At 41.1% G+C, this 23,762-nt stretch overlaps 1 protein-coding gene across 2 annotated transcripts in view; it reads left to right on the top strand.

The window, feature by feature from the left end:
- Positions 1-23,762, top strand: part of CERS6 (ceramide synthase 6) — a 128,113-nt gene that overhangs the window by 87,809 nt on the left and 16,542 nt on the right. For both annotated transcript variants that reach the window (XM_068138691.1, XM_068138692.1), the window contains exons 7-8: positions 8,514-8,642; positions 12,824-12,930. In XM_068138691.1, coding sequence (XP_067994792.1) covers positions 8,514-8,642; positions 12,824-12,930 — 236 coding nt within the window. The remainder of the gene's footprint in view (positions 1-8,513; positions 8,643-12,823; positions 12,931-23,762) is intronic.

Below are 23,762 nucleotides of genomic sequence, written 5' to 3'. Positions count from 1 at the left end.
GGCCCTCTTGGCCATAAGGGTACATTGCTGTCCCATGGATAACTTGTTGTCTACTAGGAGTCCAAGGCCTTTCTCCCCGGAGATGCTTTCCATCAGGACAATTCCTAGACTGTACTGGTACCAAGTGTTTCTCCTCCCCAGATGCAGGACTCTGCACCTGTCCTTATTGAACTTCATGAGGTTTGCCTTTGCCCATCTCTCCAGCCTGTCCAGATTTCATTGGATGGTAGCACAGCCTGAAAGGGAGTCAGCCACCCCACCCCCAGTTTGTATCATCAGCAAACTTGTTGAAGGTACACTCAATACCCTCATCCAGGTCACTGATCACAGGATATAGCAGTTGGAAGGGACCTCTGGAGATCTTTGAGTCCAACCGCCCTACCAGAGTAGTACCATATCATCTAGCACAGGTCGCACAGGAACACATCCAGATGTCTCCAGAGAAGGAGACTCTACAGCCTCTCTGTGTCCCTTACAGTAAATAAATTCTTCATCATACTGAGGTGGAGCTTCCTGTGCTCTGGTTTACATCCATTGCCCCTTGTTCTATCAGAGGGTATGAATGTGAAGAAGCTGGCCCTTCTTGACACCCAGCCCTCATATATTTATGTCTTGTCTTCTCCAGACTAAAAAGACCCACATCCCTCAGCCTTTCCTTATAAGGCATGTGCTCCAGTCCATTCATCATCCTTGTAGCCCTCCACTGGACTCTCTCAAATAGATCCCTGTTCCTCTTGAACCCTCTTGAGCCCAGAACTGAATGCAATATTCCAGGTGGGACCTCAATAGGGCAGAGTAGAGAGGGAGGAGAACCTCTCTCAGTCTGCTGAACACACTCTTCTTAATGCACCCCAGGATACCACTGGCCCTCTTGGCCACAAGGGCACATTGCTTTCCCATGGATAACTTTTTGTCCACCAGAACTCCCAGGTCCTTCTCCATGGGGCTGCTCTGTAGCAGATCACCTCCTAACCTGTACTGGTGCAATATTTGATATTGAATAAAACCCGACTTAGTACTGATCCCTGGGGAACACCAGTGGCCACAAGTTTCCAACTGGACTCTGTGCCACTGATCATAACCCTCTGAACTCTATTGTTGAGCCAGTTACCAACCCACCTCATGGTCCAGTCATCTAACCCACTTCTCTTGAGTCTGCCTATGAGGATGTTATGGGAGACTGTATCAAAACTCTTGCTGAAGTCAAGATAGGTGATACCCACTGCTCTCTCTTCATTTTTCCATTTGGCCATGCCTTTGTAGAAGGCTATCAAATTAATCAGATTAAACAAGATTTCCCCTTAGTGAATCCATGCTGGCTACTCTTGATAACCCTCTTTTCCTTCATATGGTAAGACATGGCCTCCAGAATGAGCTGCTCCATCACCTTTCCAGGGATAGAGGTGAGGCTGACAGGTCTGTATTTTCCTGGGTCTCCCGTCTTGCCGTTTTTGAAGACCAGAATGACACTGGGACTCTTCCAGTCCTTAGGCACCTGCCCTGTTCTCCATGGTCTTGCAAAAGTGATGATACAGATAGTCGTGCCTTTATGGTTACAAAATTTCCAGTAGCTGATCGTTGCTATTAAGGGACTCAAGAAAGTAGTACTCTGCCCAGATAAAAAACATTTTTCCAGAATCAGTCACAGCCTCTTCCATATTCCTTCATCCAAGTTGTCTCCTCCAAGCAAAGTGCTAGCCCACAGTAGAACAGGCAGGACTGTTGTCCTAGTCCATTGAGTTATTCTTCCAGAGCTTTTTAACGTCACAAAATAATTTGTTTAAAACATTTGGAAGGATTTTGTAATACTTTGATGTGCCTCCTTCTGCTGTCAATTAAACAATTGTAGGTTATGCCAATGGAAAAATACCTGCTTTCTAGAATTTTATCAGGAGCTCTGAAAAGAGCAAATGAAGGATCCAGTATGTCTTGAATAATTTTAACTGTAATTTGGAACCACAGTGTATTCCTGAATGTCATGTATCAGAGCTGTATATCTGGAAAAACATCTCTCTGAATTTCCAGATTTTCCCAGAAGTAGGTATCTCCAGAAAGCATCTACAAATTTTAAATCTGTATTGGAGGGTAAAATTTTAGGACGAATACATGTAAATCCCTTGCTTTCATTGGCTGTAGATGCTAAACACACTGTTAATCATGAACTTCAAGTAAGTACAACTTCACTGTTTCAAAAAACATGATGCAGAAAACCAGTGCTGAAAGGAGCTGTATAATAGTAGAGATTAATTTAAATCAAGAGTAATATTGACCAGCATACATAGGCTGCAGGTGCCAGGAATACTGAAGAGACACTTGACAAAACTGAAGGTCTGCAGCAGCGTTACACAATTGTTCAAATTATTGCTGCAGACAAGTATTGTGTCTAATCAGTTCCCTTACATTCATATTTAGTCCTCTGCACTGTGCCGTTGGCTGTATTTCATTATCTTTGTGTACCTCTTGAGGGAGAGGAAGATGTAACAGCATTGCAATTACAGCAGTACAATACATCTTTAAAGAGTGTTTGATTGATTCCTGATGAGTTGATTTGCTTGTGGGAAAAATAATTGAACAGCATCTAGGTTCAGTGCTGAAGTACACTTCTGAAAAGGGCCATTGGGAGGACCAATAATACCATTCTCATTTAATACATCTCATGAGCAAATGGTATAGCTTTTATCTTCATGACTTGGAGAGTTTGTACCAAATGGTGAGCTGAGCGTAAAACTAAAGCTTGATCCCTTTGATAGTACAGGTGCAAGTAAATGATCTTTTGCAAGTATGTTTATCAGTTATATAAAAATGACTTGTTACCAGGAAGACTTTGCAGCAGGCTACTGTGAAAATATATTGCGAGAGGGAGGCAGGGAAGTGGATTAGTAATGGCCACAGATTTACAATGCTTGAACGTAGAGCACCAGATCCAAGCAGTGTCTCACGCATCTGCTGTGTCTGAGAACATCCAGTGTCCATCAGAGAACAGGAGCACAATATCTGCAGTGCAGTGACAGCAAGGCAAAAGCTTTTCATTATAAGCACCCTGCAGGAAGCAGTGGAGATAAATAACATATTAGGTCACTGACCAGTTTGGAAACTTCTTTTTGTAGTTTAAGTGAAATTGATATCTAGGAAGATCAGACTGGAGAAATATATCCCTGGGCTGGTGTCACACTCTTGTGAAACTCTTCTGTGGCCAGGGGCGAGCGCAAGCTGTCAAGGAAACTCATGAGTTTGCAAATGTTAGCACTGGAAGCTTACAGTAGTTGAGAAGAAAGTAGTACAAGCTTGACAGAGACACCAGCTGTTGCAGCACCATAACAGTTATCTTTTAAAGAGCAGTTTTAGTTTAAAAACTATGGAAACCTATTAACATACCAAATACGCAGTGTGTGAAGCAGTGCCCATATGAGATAAGGCCCTCTAACTGGAAGAAGCAGGAAATTTGCCAACTGATGTCAGATGCTGTTGCAATACTTCATGACAGCTGATACAGAGAAGATGTTAACAGTTCTCAGCATAAGAAACCTGTTAATATTTTCATGTCACTGTGAAAGGAACACTTGTATCTAACGCTCAGTTATAATTTTAGATACTTGAAATTCAGTGGTGGTTGTGTTGTAAAGTGGAGTGATCAAAAGTACCTCTGCAGCCTCAACCACTTCAGGAATTCAATCATCTGCATTTATCTATCTGGGTTTCTCTCAGGGTGATGTGTGGTAGGTCTTCTGAAAGCATCAGCACTCAGCACTGACCTAACTCCAGCACTGGTCTTGATGCTTGTTGTACCTCAAGAGAAATGGACTTGCTGTATTCCATCTCCATTTTTTTCTTTCTGATAGCAAATTCATGACTTAAATATTACTTCAGATAGGTTTGCTGACTTTCAAATACCAATTTTTCTTCATTTAGGTGTTATAAATTCCAGCAGATTATTTTTGTCTGGCTGAAGTGGTGTGAACAAACTACTTAGGCTGTTGCACAAACTATTGGCATTAAGGCAGCAAACTGAGTAGATCAGCTATTGCAGTTATATGACAGCATGTTGTTTGCATCATAAATATCACTGTGTTGATGTAATGATATTCTGCCCTTGAAGAGTTGAATGTTAGAAGACTGCAACCGAGAGTGATTGGGGTTTTTATTGTCTCTGTCCAGTTTCCCATACTCATCTTCTGTAAAACCAGAGAAGGAAAAAAAAAATTACATCATGGAATTTTGTTACTCTCACAACCCCCTGTTGAGTTTTAAAAGCATGAGGCTTATTTACATGTTTTCTGGGTACCTGAAGTTTTGTTTGCTGGAAAAAAATGTGGTGGGTATATCTGGTCACAAGTGGTGTTCCCAGGGATCAGTAATGGGGCTAGTTCTCTTTAATATTTTTATCAGTGATATGGACAAGGGAATTGAGTGCTCTCTCTGGAAGTTTGTAGATGACACTAACCTGGGAAGGAGTGTTGATCTGCTTGAGGGTAGGAAGGCTCTACGGAGGAGCCTTAGGCAGGCTGAATCAATGTGTCGAGGCCAGTTACATGAGATCAGCAAGGCCAAGAGCTGGGTCCTGCACTTGGGTCACAACAACCCCATGCAATGCTACAGGCTTAGGGAAGACTGGCTGAAAAGCTGCCCGGGAGAGAAAGACCTGGGGGTATTGATCAACAACCAGCTGGATATTAGCCAGCAGTGTGCCCAGGTAGCCAAGAAGGCCAACAGCATCCTGACCTATATCTTAAAGTAATGTGACCAGCAAGACCAGAGAAGTGATTGTTCTCCTTTACTCAGAACTAGTGAGGCTACACCTTGAATATTGTGTTCAGTTTTGGGCTTCTCACTACAAGAAAGACGTTGAGGTGCTGGAGCAGGCCTAGAGAAGGGCAGCAAAGCTGATGAAGGGTCTGGAGAGCAGGTGTTATGAGGAGCAGGTGAGGGAACTGGGGTTGTTTAGTCTGGAGAAGAGGAGGCTAAAGGGAGACCTCACTGCTCTCTAAAACTACCTGAAAGGTGGTTGGAGTGAGGTGGGTGTCTGTCTCTTCTCCCTAGTAACAAGTGACTGCACAAGAGAAAATGGCTTCAAATTGCACCAAGGAAGGTTTAGAATGGATATTAGAAGAAATTTCTTCACTGAAAGGGTTTTCAAATACTGGAATAGGCTCCCAAGGGAGGTGGTTGAATCACCAACCCTGGAGGTGTTTAAAACACCTGTAGATGTGGTGCTAAAGAACATAGTTGAGCACCAGGTTCAGTAGCATTAGGTAATAGTTGGACTCAATGATCTCAAGGGTCTTTTTCAATCAAAATGATCCTATGATTCTGTGAGAATATGTAAAATTTCTATTCAGTGTTTTAACAGGTTTGTAGATCTAGGAGACCTTTCTGTATATTCACACCTTTTAATACCAAGCGTATGGTAATTTCTAGAGCTGGGTTTAGCTTTCCTTTTTTTTTTTTTTTTTTTTTAATGATAGTTCACTTATTCCCAAAATGCTGATGATTTTCATGAATATTCCATTTTAATTCTAGAAAATTTATGCTATATTTTGCTGAATCTGCATCCTAGATCTTGCTTCAGTCAGTCAAAAAAAGAGTCATAGAGCTGATTTCTTTTGTTCCAGAAGAAAGGATTCTAAGTTGTGCATTTTGTAGACCTTTATTAGAATTCTATTGGTTGAGATCTTTAGCTGATGATACTCCCTTTCCTTGTTTGTCTGTGACACAGCCTGTTTCCAGAAGCTGGGGTGAGTAATGAAGATGACGTTTTGCCCTTCAGTGGCACTAACGCTCCATATCCATTTGGCAGTTTAGTCACTGAGTGTGACAAGTTAAACAAACGTGCAGATGCCTGGATTTCAGAAGGCTTGTCTACAAGTTGAGATCCATTAGATTCCTCTGTTGTCTGCCTTGTGTTCTTCCCACTGATAGTGTCAGGAATAGATTCTTTCTGCTATTCTTAGCCACATAGTTTCATGACAGGCACATAACATCTTCCAGCATTTATAACTGGGGGGCTATAAATCTGCTGCAAATGTACATACAGGTTGAATACATTTTTAAAAAGAAAAGTCCTGTTCCTGTGCAGCTGCTCTTTTTTTTTGGGTGAAAGTTCTTGAGTAAGCTGGGGACTCAGGTACCACTTGACATTATGGGGACTTGTACCTTTAGCTTCTATGTATTCATTACCCTTACGTAGTATTAAAATCTTAACAAGCAGTATATTCAAAACAAGAATAACAAAACTACTCTTATTTATACCACTGTTACTTTTTTCCAACAATTTCCACTATGTCAGTCAGCATCTGTTTCACAGCTGGCAGTCAGACAACTGTCTCTTTTAAGAAACATTATTAGAGGCCCCTGGACAGCATATCTGTAAGTAGACTCATGCAGAAGTGCAGGAGACTGATGCCCAGGAGCATTAGGGCTTCTTAGGATTTATCTATATTAATAGGAATGCCTTGAAGAGTTCCCAAGAGCAACTAGAATTCTTTTATTTGTAGAATATGAATGTGTTAACTATAAAAGCAGAGTCGATTCTCTGTCCGGCTTCTTAACCCTTTTGGCTCGCCTGTGTACTCACATAATTGCAGTTAGAAGGAAAATGAAGTAAAGTGCCATAGCATTTGAAGCTGAAGCAGCTACAAGATAGGCTGTAGTATAGCCATATGGCAATGCTTCTATCTTACTTATAGTCCCAGGGAATAAGGTAGATGCTTTGTCCTTTTGATTATGGTAAGGTGAAATGGTCTCCATGTGTGGGTTTGTAGGTACTGAAATGACCCAGATGCAGTAGCCCTGCTTCCCCTTAGAAACTGAATTTAAAGCAATGTCTTGTATGACTGCTGAATGTATGTCCACACTGCTGAACATCAAATAATCTGGCTGAGAAATGTTGACTGTGTACCAAAATAGGATACATTTCACTATTTTCAGTCTTTTTTCCTTCCTTCCTGTCCCACTCAGCTTTGTACTGGAGATACTGGCGATGCCCATTGATAAGTATGTGTAGGAAATAGGACTGTGTAGCACCTGATAGCATTACGTGACAGTGATAGGCTGGAAGCAGGTTCTGTCCCTAATAGTTAGTAAGACTGTTCAAGCTACAAATTTCTCCCCAGGCTTCAGGTGTGCATTGCAGTGAAGCCAAGTGCTGGTACAGGGAGGCAGTGGCACTGCAGATCCTTGTAAACTGTGGTGCCTGTGATGTGCCTGCTGCATTCCTAAAGAGAGGGATGGTGACACTGATCAGTTACTCTTCCCAGAACTGGAAAGACAAAAGAGTTGGCAGCTGTGGCTGCTGCATACCTGGAATTCATTCTGTGTTAGTGGAAGCTCACCAGCTCTTTCTGTAGCACCTTCCTGCCTAACACACATACCCTCACTCACTTTGCAAACCAGTCTCTAAAGATTAGAGACTGTCAGTTTTGCTTTCGCTGATGTGAGCCACTTATCAGAAGACTACCTCAGGAGAACGGGCCTGTAAAAGCTGCCAGAAAGCCAAATTCTACCTCCCAGGATGCTTGTCAAGCAGGCTGCCTGGAGGAGTTTCTGCTTCTGACTGCCTGGATCTCTCTACTTTCAAACAACACTGCTTGAGAGTTATCAGATCTGCTGAGAGCTGTGGTAGTAACTTTGCAAACGGTGTAAACTCCCCAGTCAGATCATGCCTGTGATTTTCAAGGGTTTGATAGCATTTTCTCAAAGTTGTGTGGGTAGTTCAGCAAACTCCAGCAAGAATTCTTCAGGTCCTCTTCTCTCAGTAATCAGTCTGGGAGTTTAGGCCAGGGAGACAGGTTATTCCCTCTGCTTTGCTTGCCCCTCAACATTTATCTGCTTCCAGTAGTTCTCAGTAGTAAGAGTTACTTGCTGGCCAGATAACTTAGTTGCTGACCTGAACTCCAGCTAACCTACAACATTTGAAAGACAGCAGATTGGATGTGACTAGAAGGCTTCATTTGACAACTTTGTGACCCTGTCACAGTTTGAAGACACAGCAAATTCATTAAAAACAAATAAAAAAGCTGGAACCAGGATTGTTAGCTCTATGAAGCTCTGTTGTGCTTGACAGGTTACTGTTGATAAGTCCTAGTGCAGTGGAAACGTGTTTCTCCTTCCTTTGTAGCTACTTGAACTCTTGTGAATGGTGTGTTAATTTGCATGTTGTATGTTGCTTGGTGTGTAAAAAATAGTGTAATTTGATTTGTATCTGCATATGCCTTTTCAAACTAACCTTAGCCACAAATGTTTACTTCAGTTGATTAAATGACTGTGAACTGAGAAGTGTAGATAATGCCTGGCTTTCAGCAAAATCTGTGCATTTTGGTAACATGCAGCTATAATTTTGTTCAGTCTAAATGAAATATATAGCAGGGTATTTAATGCACTTATGTAGCAGGATTTTTATGTAACATAACCATAGTGCTGGGTTTAGAAAGCATCCATCCATTTTTGTATAAGGGTACTGAATCTCACTGTTTGCTTCATTATTTTTTGTGTTTTTCCCTTGCTTCTTGCTGCTCTAGGATTTTGGCATCATGTTTACACATCACATTGTAACAGTCACCCTGATAACCTTCTCATATGTAACCAATTTGACACGAGTGGGAACCTTGACCTTATGCCTCCATGATGCGGCTGATGTTGTCCTAGAGGTGAGATAATATAATGTCATCAGTGTCTGTATACAGTATTCACTATTTGGAGATCTAGCATGTCAGTAGGTAGAATCTATTTGCTGTGCAGAACAAGTATTTCCTAAGCAAGAGTCCAGTTCAAGACAGTAATGGTAATTAATACAGTGTGTTTCCTTGCTGAAATATAGTACACTTGCAGCAGTGTGTACTTGTGATTTAAGGCTTGCTTATCTCTTGATAATTTGCTTGTACAGAGCAGAGACTGGTAATGCATTGCATGCCAGGGAGGGTTGTGCAGAGATTTCAAATATAACATGGTAAAGTCAAAAGCTCAAAGTTGCAAAATCTGGAAAATGGTAGATAGAAGCTCCTGGTTGTTGACATGGTCTGTGGGCAAGAACCCTGTATCCAAAAGATTTAAGGTGTCACAGTTTATTTATGCTGTGCTTTGCTGGGCAGAGGGTGCTGAAAATTTTAGTGTCTGTTTGGGCAGTCAGTTGACCTCTGGTTCCAAAGATTTTCCAGGTTCCTGTGCCTTTGGATCCAGATACCAGTGTTAAACATGTGGCTTTAGAGAAGGGATGAATGATGTTCTTTTAAGTCAAGATGGTCTGTAACTTCCATAGGGTCAATTTAGAGATGTTGTTATCCTATACTTGCATCAGTTTTTAGACAGTTCTGGGTGATGCTGGAACTGGTCAGTTGGTGAACTCTCCACCAGAATCAAACCAAACCTAATGGTTATTTAATCTGAAATTATTTTTTTAAGTAGTTGCAAGGATCCTGTTATGCAAGAATATAGTTTCACTGTGTGAGTCACCCATTGCAGAATCAAAATCCTGCCCTTCTGTCTTGATAGTCCTGTAAATATGGTTTTATTTTTTCAATCTTTTTTTAACCTAGAAGGCACATGACTATCTGAGATAAAAAGCAACAGAGAATCTGGATTTCTCCTGTTACAAGTAATTCTATCTTCACCAGTGCATTATTCTGTTTTAGTAATGTGCATAGATTCATTCTGCTAGCTGTGGGTTCACCCAAATTTTCTTCATTCCTCTTTTCTTGCTGCTAGAGGAGTGTACTTGAAGGTTTTCATTCCAAATCATTCCAGTGACTGTGAAACTGTAAAACAACTGGACAACAGCTGTAATAGGCCAGCTAAAACCTCATCTTAAACACAAGATACATGTTCTTGCTCTATTCCTCAGTTAATTCGCTGGCTAAGACAAAGATGAATTGGTGGTATTCTCACATGCTTTGCAGATATTCAACAAATACACTTCTCTATGGGGCACAGCACTTAGTGATCATTCTAGTCAACTTGTTCAGTCTGTTCTGACTGGTAACACTAAAGCTATTCTAAACTGTAAGTAAGAGAATTGCAAGTCCAGAGCAGCATTTATTGGGAGGGCCATTATGAATCTCTCAGTAGACTTTCTTCTGCTAGGGTAGTGGGTCACAGCCCTGGACCCATATGAGAGAATATGGACCATTACACACTGCTGACATCACTGAGGAGAAAGTCAATGCAGAAGAAGAAAATTAATTAAACTGAAAAAGAAGCTGGTAAAATATCTTGTCATGATGGATTGGTTGTGCACCTGATCTGTTTTACATACTATGTATTTGAAAAATGAGAACCTATTTCCAGAGGCCACTAGGGTCTTTCCACCTACCATTTCATAATGAACCATGTCCCTTGGAAAGCTGGAAGGCAACACTTTGGCTATTTTCATTGCAAAAAGTAGCATATATTGGTAGGAACACTGGAGGTGCAATTTTTTTCCATAGGTCTTAAGGTATCTGCAGGAACAGAAGTGTCATAGTGTAGGATTTTCAGGAATTTGTAGGTGTTCTCTTAGCTCTGAGTGAAAGTAATTTTGAATACTCAAAGCAGCCTAGCCATGGCAGGACAAACCAAACCTAGACTAATTTGCTTGCCTGGGAAGCTATTACATGACCTTAAACTGAAATCTAGGCTCCTGAGAAGCAACTTCAGAATCTCTGCTAAGTTTTTTATGCAGTCTTGGGTATCATCCTGTGAGTTGGAAATACTGTGACCTAACCTGCTGAAGCACTTAAAATCCCACCTGTTTGGGGACCTTAAGACTTTTCAACTTCAGTTAATGAACACTGTGGCAGTTTTGATGACAGTGCATGGATGTGAATAATTGCCAGTTGGGTATGCTTCTGGTGTATGAGCCTCACATAACTGACAGTTCAACCTGAATCCATTCTGTCAGGTTCCAGCTATCTCCTAACACACTTTCTAAGAGAGCAGGGAATGAACACTTCAGAATAAGGCATATAGCTGTGCTATAAAATAAATGGATTTAAATAGACTGGCAAGTGTATCTGGAAGAGCTGTGTTACTCAATTCTAGTCATGGCTTTTAAGTTTTGAAAATTGTGTTGCATTGTCTTAGGTGTGCAAATTCCATCCAGCAACAACATATGCTTTCCCTTCTTTTGTAATCCCTCCTTAGCAATGTGATTTTTAGATTTGTTGTTCAAGAACTGATGACCCAACAGCTGTACTGGTTTTGATAAATGGCATGATAATACTGCAAGTTGCTATAGTAGTATCAGCTCCACACCCTATGAAACCATCTTTTTTAGACTGCCACCATGAAAATACATCCATAATTCCTACCTGAACTTCTAGTCGTCTGAAAATCAAGGTGTTAGTTACTCTTCTGCTTTTCATGTTGACACCAAAGTGTACTCTCTGCCTTAAACCAAGCTGTGAATACAAACTGCTCTAAAACTCACTTGTGTCCACTAGAATATAGGGGTGATTCAAAAGGGTTATGTTTTCTTTGCAGCACTGGTGACTTTTTTCATGTTTTGTGATCTTCCAAACTTGTTTCCTATTAGTGAGGAATATAATTTATATTCAGATTTTGAGTGGAAACATTGCAGAACTTACGTAACATGGGGTGTCCCTGCCCATGGCAGGGGGGTTGGAACTAGATGATCCTTGTGGTCCCTTCCAACCCTGATACTATGAACATCCAAAAGTTCTGGTTGATTTTGGCATCTGGGTTTTCTGAGCACTTTCAGGTTCAGTGTGTTCATACCAAAAAAAAATAGACAGAATGCAAGAGTGCCTCTCATTTTTTTTAGGCAATTCAGAATACTATTCTGTATACATAGTTGCAGTAATTATATTCCCTCTTAGCCCTCTGGAAAGTCTGTACAAGTAAGGATCTCAATATGGGAGATGGGTGCTGATTCTGTCAGAGTGGGACTTTGAAAGAGTTCCCAGTGATTAAGTGAGCACTAAATCAGGCTTTTTGCATACTTTGTTGTGCAGCAACCCTGCATACGTATCACAGAAAGCATAAAGACTGTCCCTGCCTTGAAGCAGATGTTTTAAAATAAGTAACTGCTTACACATATGAACTTTGTGGGAACAGAATAGATAACTTAAAGCTGGCTTGCTTGTATATGCTGTTTTCTTCAGTGAGAAGGAGTCCAAAAACTTCTGGGAAAATGGGTGTTTTAATGAGCAGTTTGAAGAGTAGTTACAAGACCACATGAAGACAATGAGAGAAGCACACATGAAGAGGCATAGGCAACAAGTCGGAAAGCAAGAGTTAGATAAAGGGGGAAAGAGAACCTTGAAAAATATGTGAAGGGAAAGGATATAATCTTTGAAGTAGAAACTGTTCTGTATAGGCTAGAAAGGAAGATGAGATGCTTTTGAAGAATTTAGTATGTGGGGCATAATAGGGGATTTGAGGCAACATTTATATATAGCAAAAACTAGAGTGTCAGAGGGCATGGGGGCAGGTGCAAGATGGATGTATACTGAAAAGGCAAGTGGAGCATACTGGAAAGATGAGAGGCAAGTAGGTAAAGAGGATGGGGACAAGAACAGCATAAACACAATGAGGTTCAATAAAGGGTTTAGAATATTTTTGTGAATCTGGAAATTGTAGAATTTTGAAAAGGAAATTGTATGAGGAAGGAAGAAATGAGAGATGCACTCCAATTTTATGATGTCTGGGTTTTTTTCTGAAAAGACATTTTGCAGCTGCTTGATTTTAGAGGAGTTGCTGTGAGGTGGCCCAATGAAAATGTTAGCAATTTTCATTAATATTTTATTTCTTTGTCTTACAGCATATACACCACAACACAATACATGAACACTCAGCTTTCCTCACAGAAGTAAATAGACATTTCTTTCTTTTACAGGCTGCCAAAATGGCAAACTATTGCAAGTGTCAAAAGCTGAGTGACCTTCTGTTCCTTACATTTGCCATTGTCTTCATTGTCAGTAGGCTTGGCATATATCCCTTATGGTGAGTAAGCGTACTGTTTTCCTCACATGCTAAGCGTCAAACAGGCATGGAAATAACTATGGTGTAACTGAACACGATTCACTTACATTACTCCATTCCCCAAAGCTCCAGAGAGAGTTCCACATGTAACTAGATGCTGAAATAAGCTATTTGCTGGAGTGCCATTGTGTTTACTGTGTGCTAGACAAGAAATGTAAGGGGCTTCTGCTATTGTTAAAGTAGAAGTGGGTTGGAGACTGCATAGCTTCAGGTTAGCAGTTGTTCACCTGTTGTGGCAAGAAGTTTGAGGAGAAGTAAAATATTCATCACCAAAGACACCAACGAGAGGCTAGTCCTGAAACTAGGATCTTCTCCTTAGTTTTCAGTACACACTTTATCAGCATGTTCATCTTAAAGAAAACCACAATGAGATAAGGAAATTCTGGTCTGCTGAAATGTTTGTGAGGATGTTAGTGCAATGCGGATTGCAGTTCTGCAGGGTACTCCTTTTTTACCTCTCCTTAGACTTGGGCAGGTACCTATGTCTAGAAGGTGTTATGCAGTCTATATATGTTACTGTAATCTTACCTTTTCCCAGGCAAAGGCAGCTGCTTGCACATGCACTTACTCTGTCTTCTAGGTACGCAGGTACACACACATGCACACAAACAGAACACAGATGTTAGATTTTGCTAGCTAGGGCCTGCAATATCCAGAAGACAGCTGCCTAGTTAGGAAATACTAAGATGTACTTCAGTGTAGAAGCCTATTAAAGTTTCTCTGTAGTCTGGGCCCTGTATATGTGGAGGGCTGGGAGAAGCCATTTGAGTCAGTCTTTTGTGTTCTGAATTCTTCCTTTCTCACATATGAAAAGAACTAACAGAAATATCTGTATTCCTATGAGACCAAGAGGGGTCTGTCATTGCCTTGGAAGATAAAAGTGGCATTTTTGGTTTGGGGAAGCACCAAGAATGCTAGAAATGTTACCCTTTGCAGTTTTATTTAGAGAGATTATCTCCAGGCTCATTTAAGCATGCAGAGGATTTACGAATGTCAATATCAACCTCTCTGCCACAATTTCGTTTCAAATCCTGTCTAATGATATCTCTTTGGGGTTTTGTTAATGCAAATAGGATAAGACCAAGGTGCCTTTAGGGAGCAGAGTCATCAGCTCTGCTTAACAGTAAATTGTAGAAGTGTCACTTAGCATCCTTTCCATCTTTACTATGGTAGAGAAGCTTTGGAAAATCCACACTTTAAACCTGAGTGTTTAAAATAACTGTATGTTTGTAACTGGAACTGAAGATCGGAAACTGGAGGTTCACACTGTCTCAGGTGATTTCTGTGAAGTGTGGCAGCCAGCTGTCAGCCTGTGCAGGAAACCCTTGCTAGGACTACACAAATTATAAATTAAAGATCAACATGGTTAGTGGCCAATAAGACATCACATGTAGTTCATGCTATTTGACTGGCCAAGTTCTGGAAGAGATTGCCAACACAGTGAGAAGTTATAGAGAAAGTGTCAAAACCTGAGTCCATGACAGTCATGACATTTTGTGCTTATGTTTTGGATTTACCCATCCATTTCTGTATACCTTAGGTGACATCTGTACTTCCATTCCACTGTAGACTGAACTTTGACTCCTTCTCTGTAGTGTAGCAGTGGTCCAGTGTGCTGAATGCAGGGTGAAAATTGAAGCAAATAGATCTGGGTAAGAGGGGAAGGGTAGAGAGCTGCACTGTAGCTTGAGTTGTTGATGTTGGCTCCTTCGGTACTGAATATTGGGTTAATGAGGGCAGCAGGTTACAGCCATGGATGAGGTTTGCTGCTAGGGTGGAAGAGTTCAGCATGGACTCTTGCCGGCAGTGAAGACAGAGGGATTGTGTATTCTGGTAATGCAGCAGCCGACAGTACACTGTGTGCTCCTGTGACACAGCTGAAATGGTTACACTGGCCATTCCTCTGCTTTTCCCTTAATCAACAAAAGAACAGATACATTTATTTGAATATGCACGTGATTCAGTGTGGTGTATATGATACTTGATTTTTAAGACCATCTTATTTCCAGACAAAAGTCTTGATGTAAATACTCCTAGTGGTTACCTTTTCATACAGCTGTAGTCACAGAGCCCAAAGACAGTTTCATAGCTGTACTGTGGGCATTGTGTGTGAGAGTCAGAGTTAGCAGGGATGAAGCATGGGATGTATGAGCTTCTCTCTCCCAAATTATTTCTCTCTATGAAACAGCAATTCTAAATCTTCACTGCCATTAACTTGCAGGTCAGCAAAGATGAGTCACTGGAGTGGCAGCAGGCCAGGAAGCATAGTTTTGTTTCCTTTGCTGAATATTCAAAATAGCAAAAATTTGGTGCCTGATTAATATTATATAAATATGCAAATATTTCTAGCATAAAAACAGATATAAAAATTGGTGTGCATGTAATGTAAAAGGAAGACTATAATTTATAAGAAAACTTCCCTCACACAGGAAGGTGAATACCCAAGACAAACTTCCAGTGATGACACTTAGGAAGCACTGGCATGGTATTATTCTCCAGCTTTGCACAAGTGCCATTTAATTTTGCGTAAAGTTGCTGATAAAGAATTCAGAATGTATCAAATGCTGTTGTTTGAAGGTTGTTTAGCAGCAGGGCTAAAACAATAGAATCTAACAATTAGGTATATATTTAGCAGTCCTTCTGCAGGCATCTGGAGTTCATTTCAGCAATAATTCAAAAACCCCAGGACACTTTCTGCCTCCCGCTGCTAAGTGAATGTAGGAGTAAAGCTGCTATTTTCACTGACAAGACATTTTGCTTATGAAATTCTCCCACTTGCACATAATCACTGTTCTAGCAAATTACAACATAAAACACAACTCTTCATGAGTCAGGGGGAACATGGTGCCTTCTCAGGTGTACAGGATTGTAGGGAGAACGAATGTAATCTCAAACTAGAGAATTTATCTAAATTATGCACACCCCTGGCTAATCTAATCAAGCTGGGTGACAAAACTGCTTCATGTCTTTCTTTATGTCAAAAAGCTTTGCAATGCCTTTTCCTCAGGCCTCAAATGCTTGATTTTCCTATAGTTACATGGATATAGTGTTCTCTTTGTTGATACAGGAATGGTTTACTTCTTGCTGTTGTTTTGGTGGTTTTTTCCTTATTCACAAAGACATTAAGTGCCTCATTCTTGACCACTGTGTCTCCTTCGTCTTTCTTTTCTTGTTGGATTCTGCACTTGCATCACAACAACCCCCAGCAATGCTACAGGCTTGGGGAAGAGTAGCTGGAAAGCTGCCCAGCAGAGAAAGAGCTGGGTGTATTGATCACCAGATGGTTGAATATGAGCCAATGTGCACTCAGGTGGCCAAGACCAATGGCACCCTGGCTTGTGTCACGAAAAGTGTGACCAGCAGGACCAGGGATATGAGTGTCCCTCTGTACTCAGCACTGGTGAGGCCACACCTTGAGTACTGTGCTCAGTTTTGGGCCCCTCACTACATGAAAGACATAGAGGTGCTGGAGCAGATTCAAAGAAGTCTGGAGAGCAGATCTTATGAGGAGCAGCAGAGGGAACTGCGGTTGTTTAGTTTGGAGAAACAGAGGCTGAGGGGAGACTTTATTGCTCTCTACAACTATGTGAAAGGAGATTGTAGTGGGGTGGGTGTTGGTCTCTACTGCCTAATAACAAATGATAGGATGAGAAGAAAAGGCTTCAAGTGACACTAAGGGAGTTTAGATTGGATATTAGAAGAAACTTCTTCACTGAAAGGGTTCTCAAACACTGGATTAGGCTACCCAGGGAGATGGCTGAATCTCCATCCATGGAGGTGTGGTGTTAAGGGACATGGTTTAGCATCTCACTTGGTAGAGTTAGATAATGGTTGGGTTTGATGTTCTTACAGGACTTTTCCAATCCAAACAATTATATGTTTCTGTAAGAAAGGTAGGTGGTCTGGAGGGAAATACAAGGTTACTAGCCTGGTCATAATTTTATAAGATAGCTTAAGGTAGCTTTTGAGTGTGAAAGAAGGAGAAGGCTCCCAGGAAAGCTAGGTTGATGTTCACCACATTAAAGCACTAAGCTAGGTAAATTTAGGTTCTTCCAGTTTGCTCTGATTAGTACTAGCATTCACTTGTTTTCCCTGCTTTTGATTATTTTTATAATCAGTTATATTGTATGAGAGGTAGAATACAGTGGGTTTTGGGGAAGTGCTCCGGACAAGTACTTCTGTCAAATGGCAAGTACGCAGGGAAACAGTTGGCATTCATGCAGTTTGTAAGGTCTTAGCATGTATATGCTGCACAGTGGCTTAACTGTACAAATCTAAATGCTTTATACTTATTATAAAGACCACAGGTAATGTTTTGCATGTGCTGTGCCACAGATTATCATCTAGGCAAATTTGGTATGATCGAGGTAGTCTGGATGCCCTCCTGTTCTTGATTTCTTCACATGCCTCCAGTGCCTGGACTACCATACCACATTAAAGTGTAAGGACAGTTGATGAGCCACTTTGGTTAGTTGGTATGGTCTTCTTTAATGCTGCTAGGTATGTCTTTTAACTTTCCTTTGTGAGTCTGTTTGGAAAGGTTCCTTCAAACAACCAAAGAAAAGATCGGAAAAATAATTCTCACTGTTAGAAGTCAAAGCCAATTCAGGTTCCTGTCTCCTCAAATGCAATGAATGGCTGCTAAATGGAATTGTTATCCCAACAAATCCTAGGTAAGCAAGGGTCTGCCAGTCATAAAAAAAAACTTATCTTTGATCTTCTTTTATTTCTAGAGTTCATGAGAGTGTACGCAGTTTGGTTCATGGCTGATTTCTGATTGCCTTTTCATTGCAATAAGTATCTGCATGAACCAGACAGGCATGGCATGCTTCTTGCTGAGTTAGAATTAACATCTGTTCATGATGGTGTGCTGTAGCATACCCTAGTCACTTATTACCAGTGTTTCTCATCTCTGCGCGAGTGGTTGAGTAGCTCTTCCTGAGTTTCATTTCTGGCTGAACAATAGCATGGGATATAGCCTTGTGGTTAATGCATACACTGAGTCTCCAAATAGTGATCCAGAATTGCTGGTTTGGACTGTTCTCTCTCCTTTCTGTTATCCTGGAATCAGCTTCTCTCTGAGCAAAACGCAGCTCACATTACAAATAGAGCACTGCAGAGCCCTCATGAGGAGCAGCAGCTGCTTCTCATTTTCCTGGCTTTGTTCTTTTACTAGCTGATCTTGACTTGTTTTGTGCAGATTTTAACATCCAGGGAAGTTGAGTCATGGTCTTTCATACTAGTTTTCTTTTCTGGCACTTTCCTCCTGTTTGGCTCTTGGAGCATGTGTGTTATGGGAAGGCAGTGTGTGGTCCCCAGAAGACTCACCCTACCCCATTTTTCTGAACATATTGGTAAAACAGAAAGCTCAAACCTACCCTTAAAGAGCATCCTACTATGACAAAACAATGCATAGGCAAGAAATCCTGAAAAGCAAAAATCCTGTAAGAATCTTTGTCAGTTACTTGGCCTGGTTGGAATTTAGGTAGACAGATAAATTCCAACTGCCCACACCTTGTCCAGACTCTGAAAGGACACAGTGTTTTGTGGTGGTTTTAGTTATTCTCACTGAATCCTGAAGTCTAGCCTGGCTAGTTTCATGTATAGAGCTGGACGAACACTTGATAGTTCTACAGTAAAATAACTTTTTTATTAAAAAAAATAAATCTTTTCTGACACCATTTCGAGCTCATTTTGGTCTGAATATTGTCTAAACTATAATATAGTCTTAAGTTTTGTGTGGGTAACAGTTACTGAAGGAACAAATTGCAGTTCTGATACTTGGTTCCTGATGTTATTCATGCTGTCACTAAGTGAGTCCTGAGGAACTAGCAAAACTTATGTAATGTGTTTATATTTCTGGCTGTTTGTAGTTTCAACAGACCACTTATAAGCCATAAGTAAATCAATAGCATTTAATAAAAAGGTTTTGGCAAGCTAACTTACAGTATATTTGAAGAACTAATAGACTTCTATTTATGGATTAAAAAGGTATACTTAATTCTCCTTAAATTTAATCACAACTCTTTATCTTAGCTCTTTAGCAGGGCATATATGATATTGTTCATCCCATCTGCTTTTGACAAAACATTATCTGATGTTACCCTTCTCATGCCTGCTGTTTTATTCCCTCAAATTGTTTACTGCATTTGTGATCTCTGACTGCTACATGAAGCAAAACTGAAGTCTTTGGAGTGCCAGGTTAATACTAATCCAGCTATTTACAGAAAGAAATTAAAAGGTTACAGATGTCATTCACTATTGTGGGGTTTCAGTGTAAATAACAAAAAGTGGTATTTGCTTAGTGTTTCTTTTTAAATGATTTTCATGGGGTCATAACAGGAAAATAACATATGAAAAAGGATTTCATCAGACTCCCAAAGTTGACTCTTGTGCTTGTTTTTAGCTCCTACAGACTGTATCCTGTGGCTGTAATAAAGCTTTCTGTTGTCTAGGATAGGCTGTTCAGTTGATGTTCTTCTCACTGTTCTTCTGTTTATTATGAAATATGTCCTTTTCAAACACTGTGCTCTGATTGAAAACAGAGTAAACCTGTGCTGGGACACTTCTTTTGCTCAGAATTAGTCTGATGAATGTAAATGTTTCAGGGGAAAGGAAATAGCACTGGTGTTTTTCTTCGGGCCAGACACGTTAGCAACTTTTAAATCAGCTCAGCAAGACAAGATGACTGGAGGATATGGATGACCTGAGGAAACTGAACTTCCACCATGATAATCAGCTTCCTGTATGAGCTGCTCTGTAGTCAGATGAAGTTCTCCAAGTCTCCGTGGAAGTTGTATCACTTTCAGAAGGGAAGGCAGAAAAAAAGAGGCTGACCATGGGAGTTTGCGGTTTGACTGTTTTGGGTTTTTTTGTCTAAACAAGAGTGATGGGAGGAACCTGCTCCAAAGTACACCTTTAGGCATTTCCCATTCTGTGGAAGGGAGAATTGTGCTGGTACAGTAGTACCACAGACATCCCATAAGAGTGTATCACAGTATCACAGTATCACTTAGGTTGGAAAGGACCTCGAGGATCATCGAGTCCAACCTGACACCGCAGACCCCATGACTAGACCATGGCACCAAGTGCCACGTCCAATCTCCCCTTGAACGCCTCCAGGGTCGATGACTCAACCACCTCCCTGGGCAACCCATTCCAATGCCGAATGACTCGCTCGGTGAAGAACTTCCTCCTCACCTCGAGTCTGAACCTCCCCTGGCGCAGCTTGAGACTGTGTCCCCTTGTTCTGGTGCTGGTTGCCTGGGAGAAGAGGCCAACTCCCTCCTGGCTACAACCACCCTTCAGGTAGTTGTAGAGGGCAATAAGGTCACCCCTGAGCCTCCTCTTCTCCAGGCTAAACAATCCCAGCTCCCTCAGCCTCTCCTCATAGGGCTTGTGTTCAAGGCCTCTCACCAGCCTTGTTGCCCTTCTCTGGACACGCTCAAGTGTCTCAATGTCCTTCTTAAACTGAGGAGCCCAGAACTGGACACACACAGTGCTGACAGTCTAGGTGGCTGTAGGTAGTTCAAGCATGTGCAAACATTCTGCTCCTTCTCAACCCCTTTTCTCTTGGAGGCTGTATCTGTAGTACTAGAGTTTGCTGTTAGCAGAGCATATTTTGCAACACTGCAGAGTCAATATAAAATGCTGCTGGTTCACTGTGAGCTGCTGATGTATGTGGGATGTAAAAATAAATCATCTTCTTGACACCCACCCTTTAGATATTTATGAGCACTGCTAAGATCCTCTCTGTCTTCTCTTCTCCAGGCTAAACAGCCCTGAGTCTCAATCTTTCCTCATAAAGAGACATGTTCCAGTCCCCTAATCATCTTTGTAGCCCTCTGTCAGGCTCTCTCTAGTAGTTCCCTGTGTATCTTGAACTGAGGAGCCCAGATGGATGGAATGCTTAAGATGTGGCCTCACTAGAATAGAGTAGAGGGAGAATAGAATCCACCTCAATCTGCTGGTCACACTCTTCTTGATACACACCAGGATACTATTGGCCTTCTTGGCTACAAGGGCACATTTCTGGTTCGTAGTTAACTTGTCCACCAGGACTACAAAGTCCTTCTTCACCTCAAGCAAACTTGATGAGGGTACATTCTGCTCTTTCATTCAGATCATTGATGAATATGTTGAATGTTACTGGACCTTGTATTGATGCCCGGAGAGCACCACTAGCCACAGGCCTCCAACCAGACACCACTTATCACAACTCTCTGAGCTCTGTTGTTCAGCCAGTTCTCAATCCACCTCACTGTCCACTCATCTAACCCAGCCTTCTTAAGCTTACCTATGAAGATCTTACGGCAGATGGTGTCAAAAGCATTGCTGAAGTCAAGACAGACAACATTCATTGCTCTTCCCTTATCTTTCCAGCAAGTTATGTCATCACAGAAGGCTATCAGATAATCAAGCATGACTTCCTCTTAGTGAATCCATGGTGACCGCTCTCGATAGCCTTTTTTTCCTTCACATTCTCAGAGATGACATCCAGAATGATCTGTTATGTCCCCTTTTCAGAAGTGGGGTTGATTAGCCTGGAGTTACCCAAGTCCTCCTTGTCCTTTTTGAAGACTGGAATGACATTGCCTTTCCTCCAGTCCTTCCACAATTAGACCATAATACTAGATTCATTTGTTTGAAAGATGAGTCCTTGGCAGACACTGTTCCACCATGCTTCCTTAAGCTGCATGATTTTTATGGATTTTGAAATTATTCTGTTACTCTAGAGACATGTTCTCAGGATCATACCAATGAATCAAAGTGTGGTACCCCTATTAATGGTATGTAAGCCACCTGAAAGATGTTGAGTACCTGGCAGAGAACTGGCTGTAGCTGTTCTGTGATGTTTCATGGGCTTTTGAACTCATCTTGCTTATGTAGTTCCTGCATTTACAGAAAGTTTGGGTACTCTTTTTTCCCCTAAAATGTCTGCCCATGGCATCTAGCTAAACACAAGGCAGTGTGTCAGTGTGTGCTCCAAAAGTAAGAGGAAGAAATGTTCCTTGAGGAGAGGTATTGCACTTAGTCAACAAAAAGGCATGGAGAAGGATTTTTGTTCTGTGATACCCTATTTTGCAAAGGTTAGAAACTGACCTCCTATAGTTTGCAACAAGCGTCTTACCTATGTGGAGAATAACATGAACTCCAGGCAAATGGAACTTGATATGTATTCTCTATTGCTTATACAAGTTCTGTGTGTACTTGGACATTTTCAGATTTGTAAGTGTCATTCTTAGCATAGCATAGTTTCTCTGTGGCTCTCTGTTATGATCACAGGCCTTTACACAAGCATTTTGCCAAAACTCATTACTGATACAACATTTTACTGAGCATAATTACATTCTACTAGGAAATTTGAATTCTTCTCATATCCTAATGTCTGCTGAAAGACTCTCCTGAGATTTGAGCTTGGATTGTGAAAGCCTTTCTGACCTTCTATTCATGCTTCTTTTCTATGCACACGAGTGGAAATACTATTATTCATACTAGTGGCTGCAAAATCAGTTAATGGGCAGTAGATGTTGATGAGAAGGAATTGAGCAAAAAGAATAGCACAGCTGAACTCAGGACAGTGACAGCTTAATCAGTATGGTCTCTTTTTCAATACATCAAACATGAATAATTTCCTGCCTGTTCCATCATTTCAGTTAAGTAATGGGGAATCCTATTGATCTGCGCAGGACTTAACACAGTCTCACTAGCAGGGCTGTGATTTCTGCAAAGAGATATTGTTCCAAATTTGCATTAGGACAAGAGCTACTCATCTCTACAGCAACTGAGCACAATGCCAGGAAATCCTCTGATGTGAGGCTAGTATAGATAAGCAGAACTCCACATGATGCTGAGTTCTCAGATAAGTTGAAGTGTGTGCATATAATATTGCTCTCACTACTGACTCAAAAGTTTGTATCCCTTCTTTTGTGGCATTTGGCAGAGATTTATTTTTTCATCAACTTACTGTCTAAAAGAAGATGATAATGAGCACCATCAACCAAAAAATCTGAGGAATCAGTCTGAAAAGCTGTTGGAAAAAATCATCTCTCTCTTTCCCCAGTCCTTCCTTCCCTGTTTGGTTGATGCTGTGTGGGTGACTGGTTCCTCTGACTTCTCACCTCATAGAGAGTCTCTACTATACCCTCATATTTGCCATTCACTGATTAGTTCCATAAATCCTACACTGGGTGACTGAAAACCTAAGGGACAGCAGGATCCAAGAAGGCAAACCAGCTTGTTCTTACACTCCAAGAACCAAGAAGCATCTGTTTAAAGCAGAACATTGATACAGACAGAGCAGCTGGCCGAGCTGAAACTCGGAAGAGGAAGAAGTTGGCATTACAGGCGTTTGTGTACTGGATTTGCTATAATTAAATCTTAAGCTGTGCTGCAGCTTGAGGGCTCCAGGACACACAAATGCAATAAACCAAAGTTTCTCCAATTTAATGACTATTTTGCATATCATTTCATACACTTCTCAGGTAAAAAGTTTGGTAGCTCATCCAAACAGAAACATCTCACACAGAAACATCTGTTGTCAGGTCATCTGTCATGTAGTGTTAGCTTACCATTGTCAAAGTAACTAGAACAGTCTGGGATATGAAATCCTAGTAGATTTCAGTGAAGGTCTAAACCCCAGAGATAAATCTTCACTACTGATAAAATGTAGCTCATTTATCATCCTATGCCTGATCAGCATGTGCACATATGCGTGCTTTCATACTCCACTAACTCTTCATTTATCTGTGAATCTCACTGATTTACTGGGGGTTTTCTTACTTGTCAGTTTT

This window comes from Melanerpes formicivorus, unplaced genomic scaffold (assembly GCF_026170545.1).
Source record: "Melanerpes formicivorus ecotype bairdi unplaced genomic scaffold, bMelFor1.0.p_v2 SCAF_5, whole genome shotgun sequence".
Taxonomy (NCBI): domain Eukaryota; kingdom Metazoa; phylum Chordata; class Aves; order Piciformes; family Picidae; genus Melanerpes; species Melanerpes formicivorus.
The sequence above is the reverse complement of the archived record's forward strand: the minus strand, read 5'-3'. Positions and strand labels throughout refer to the sequence as shown.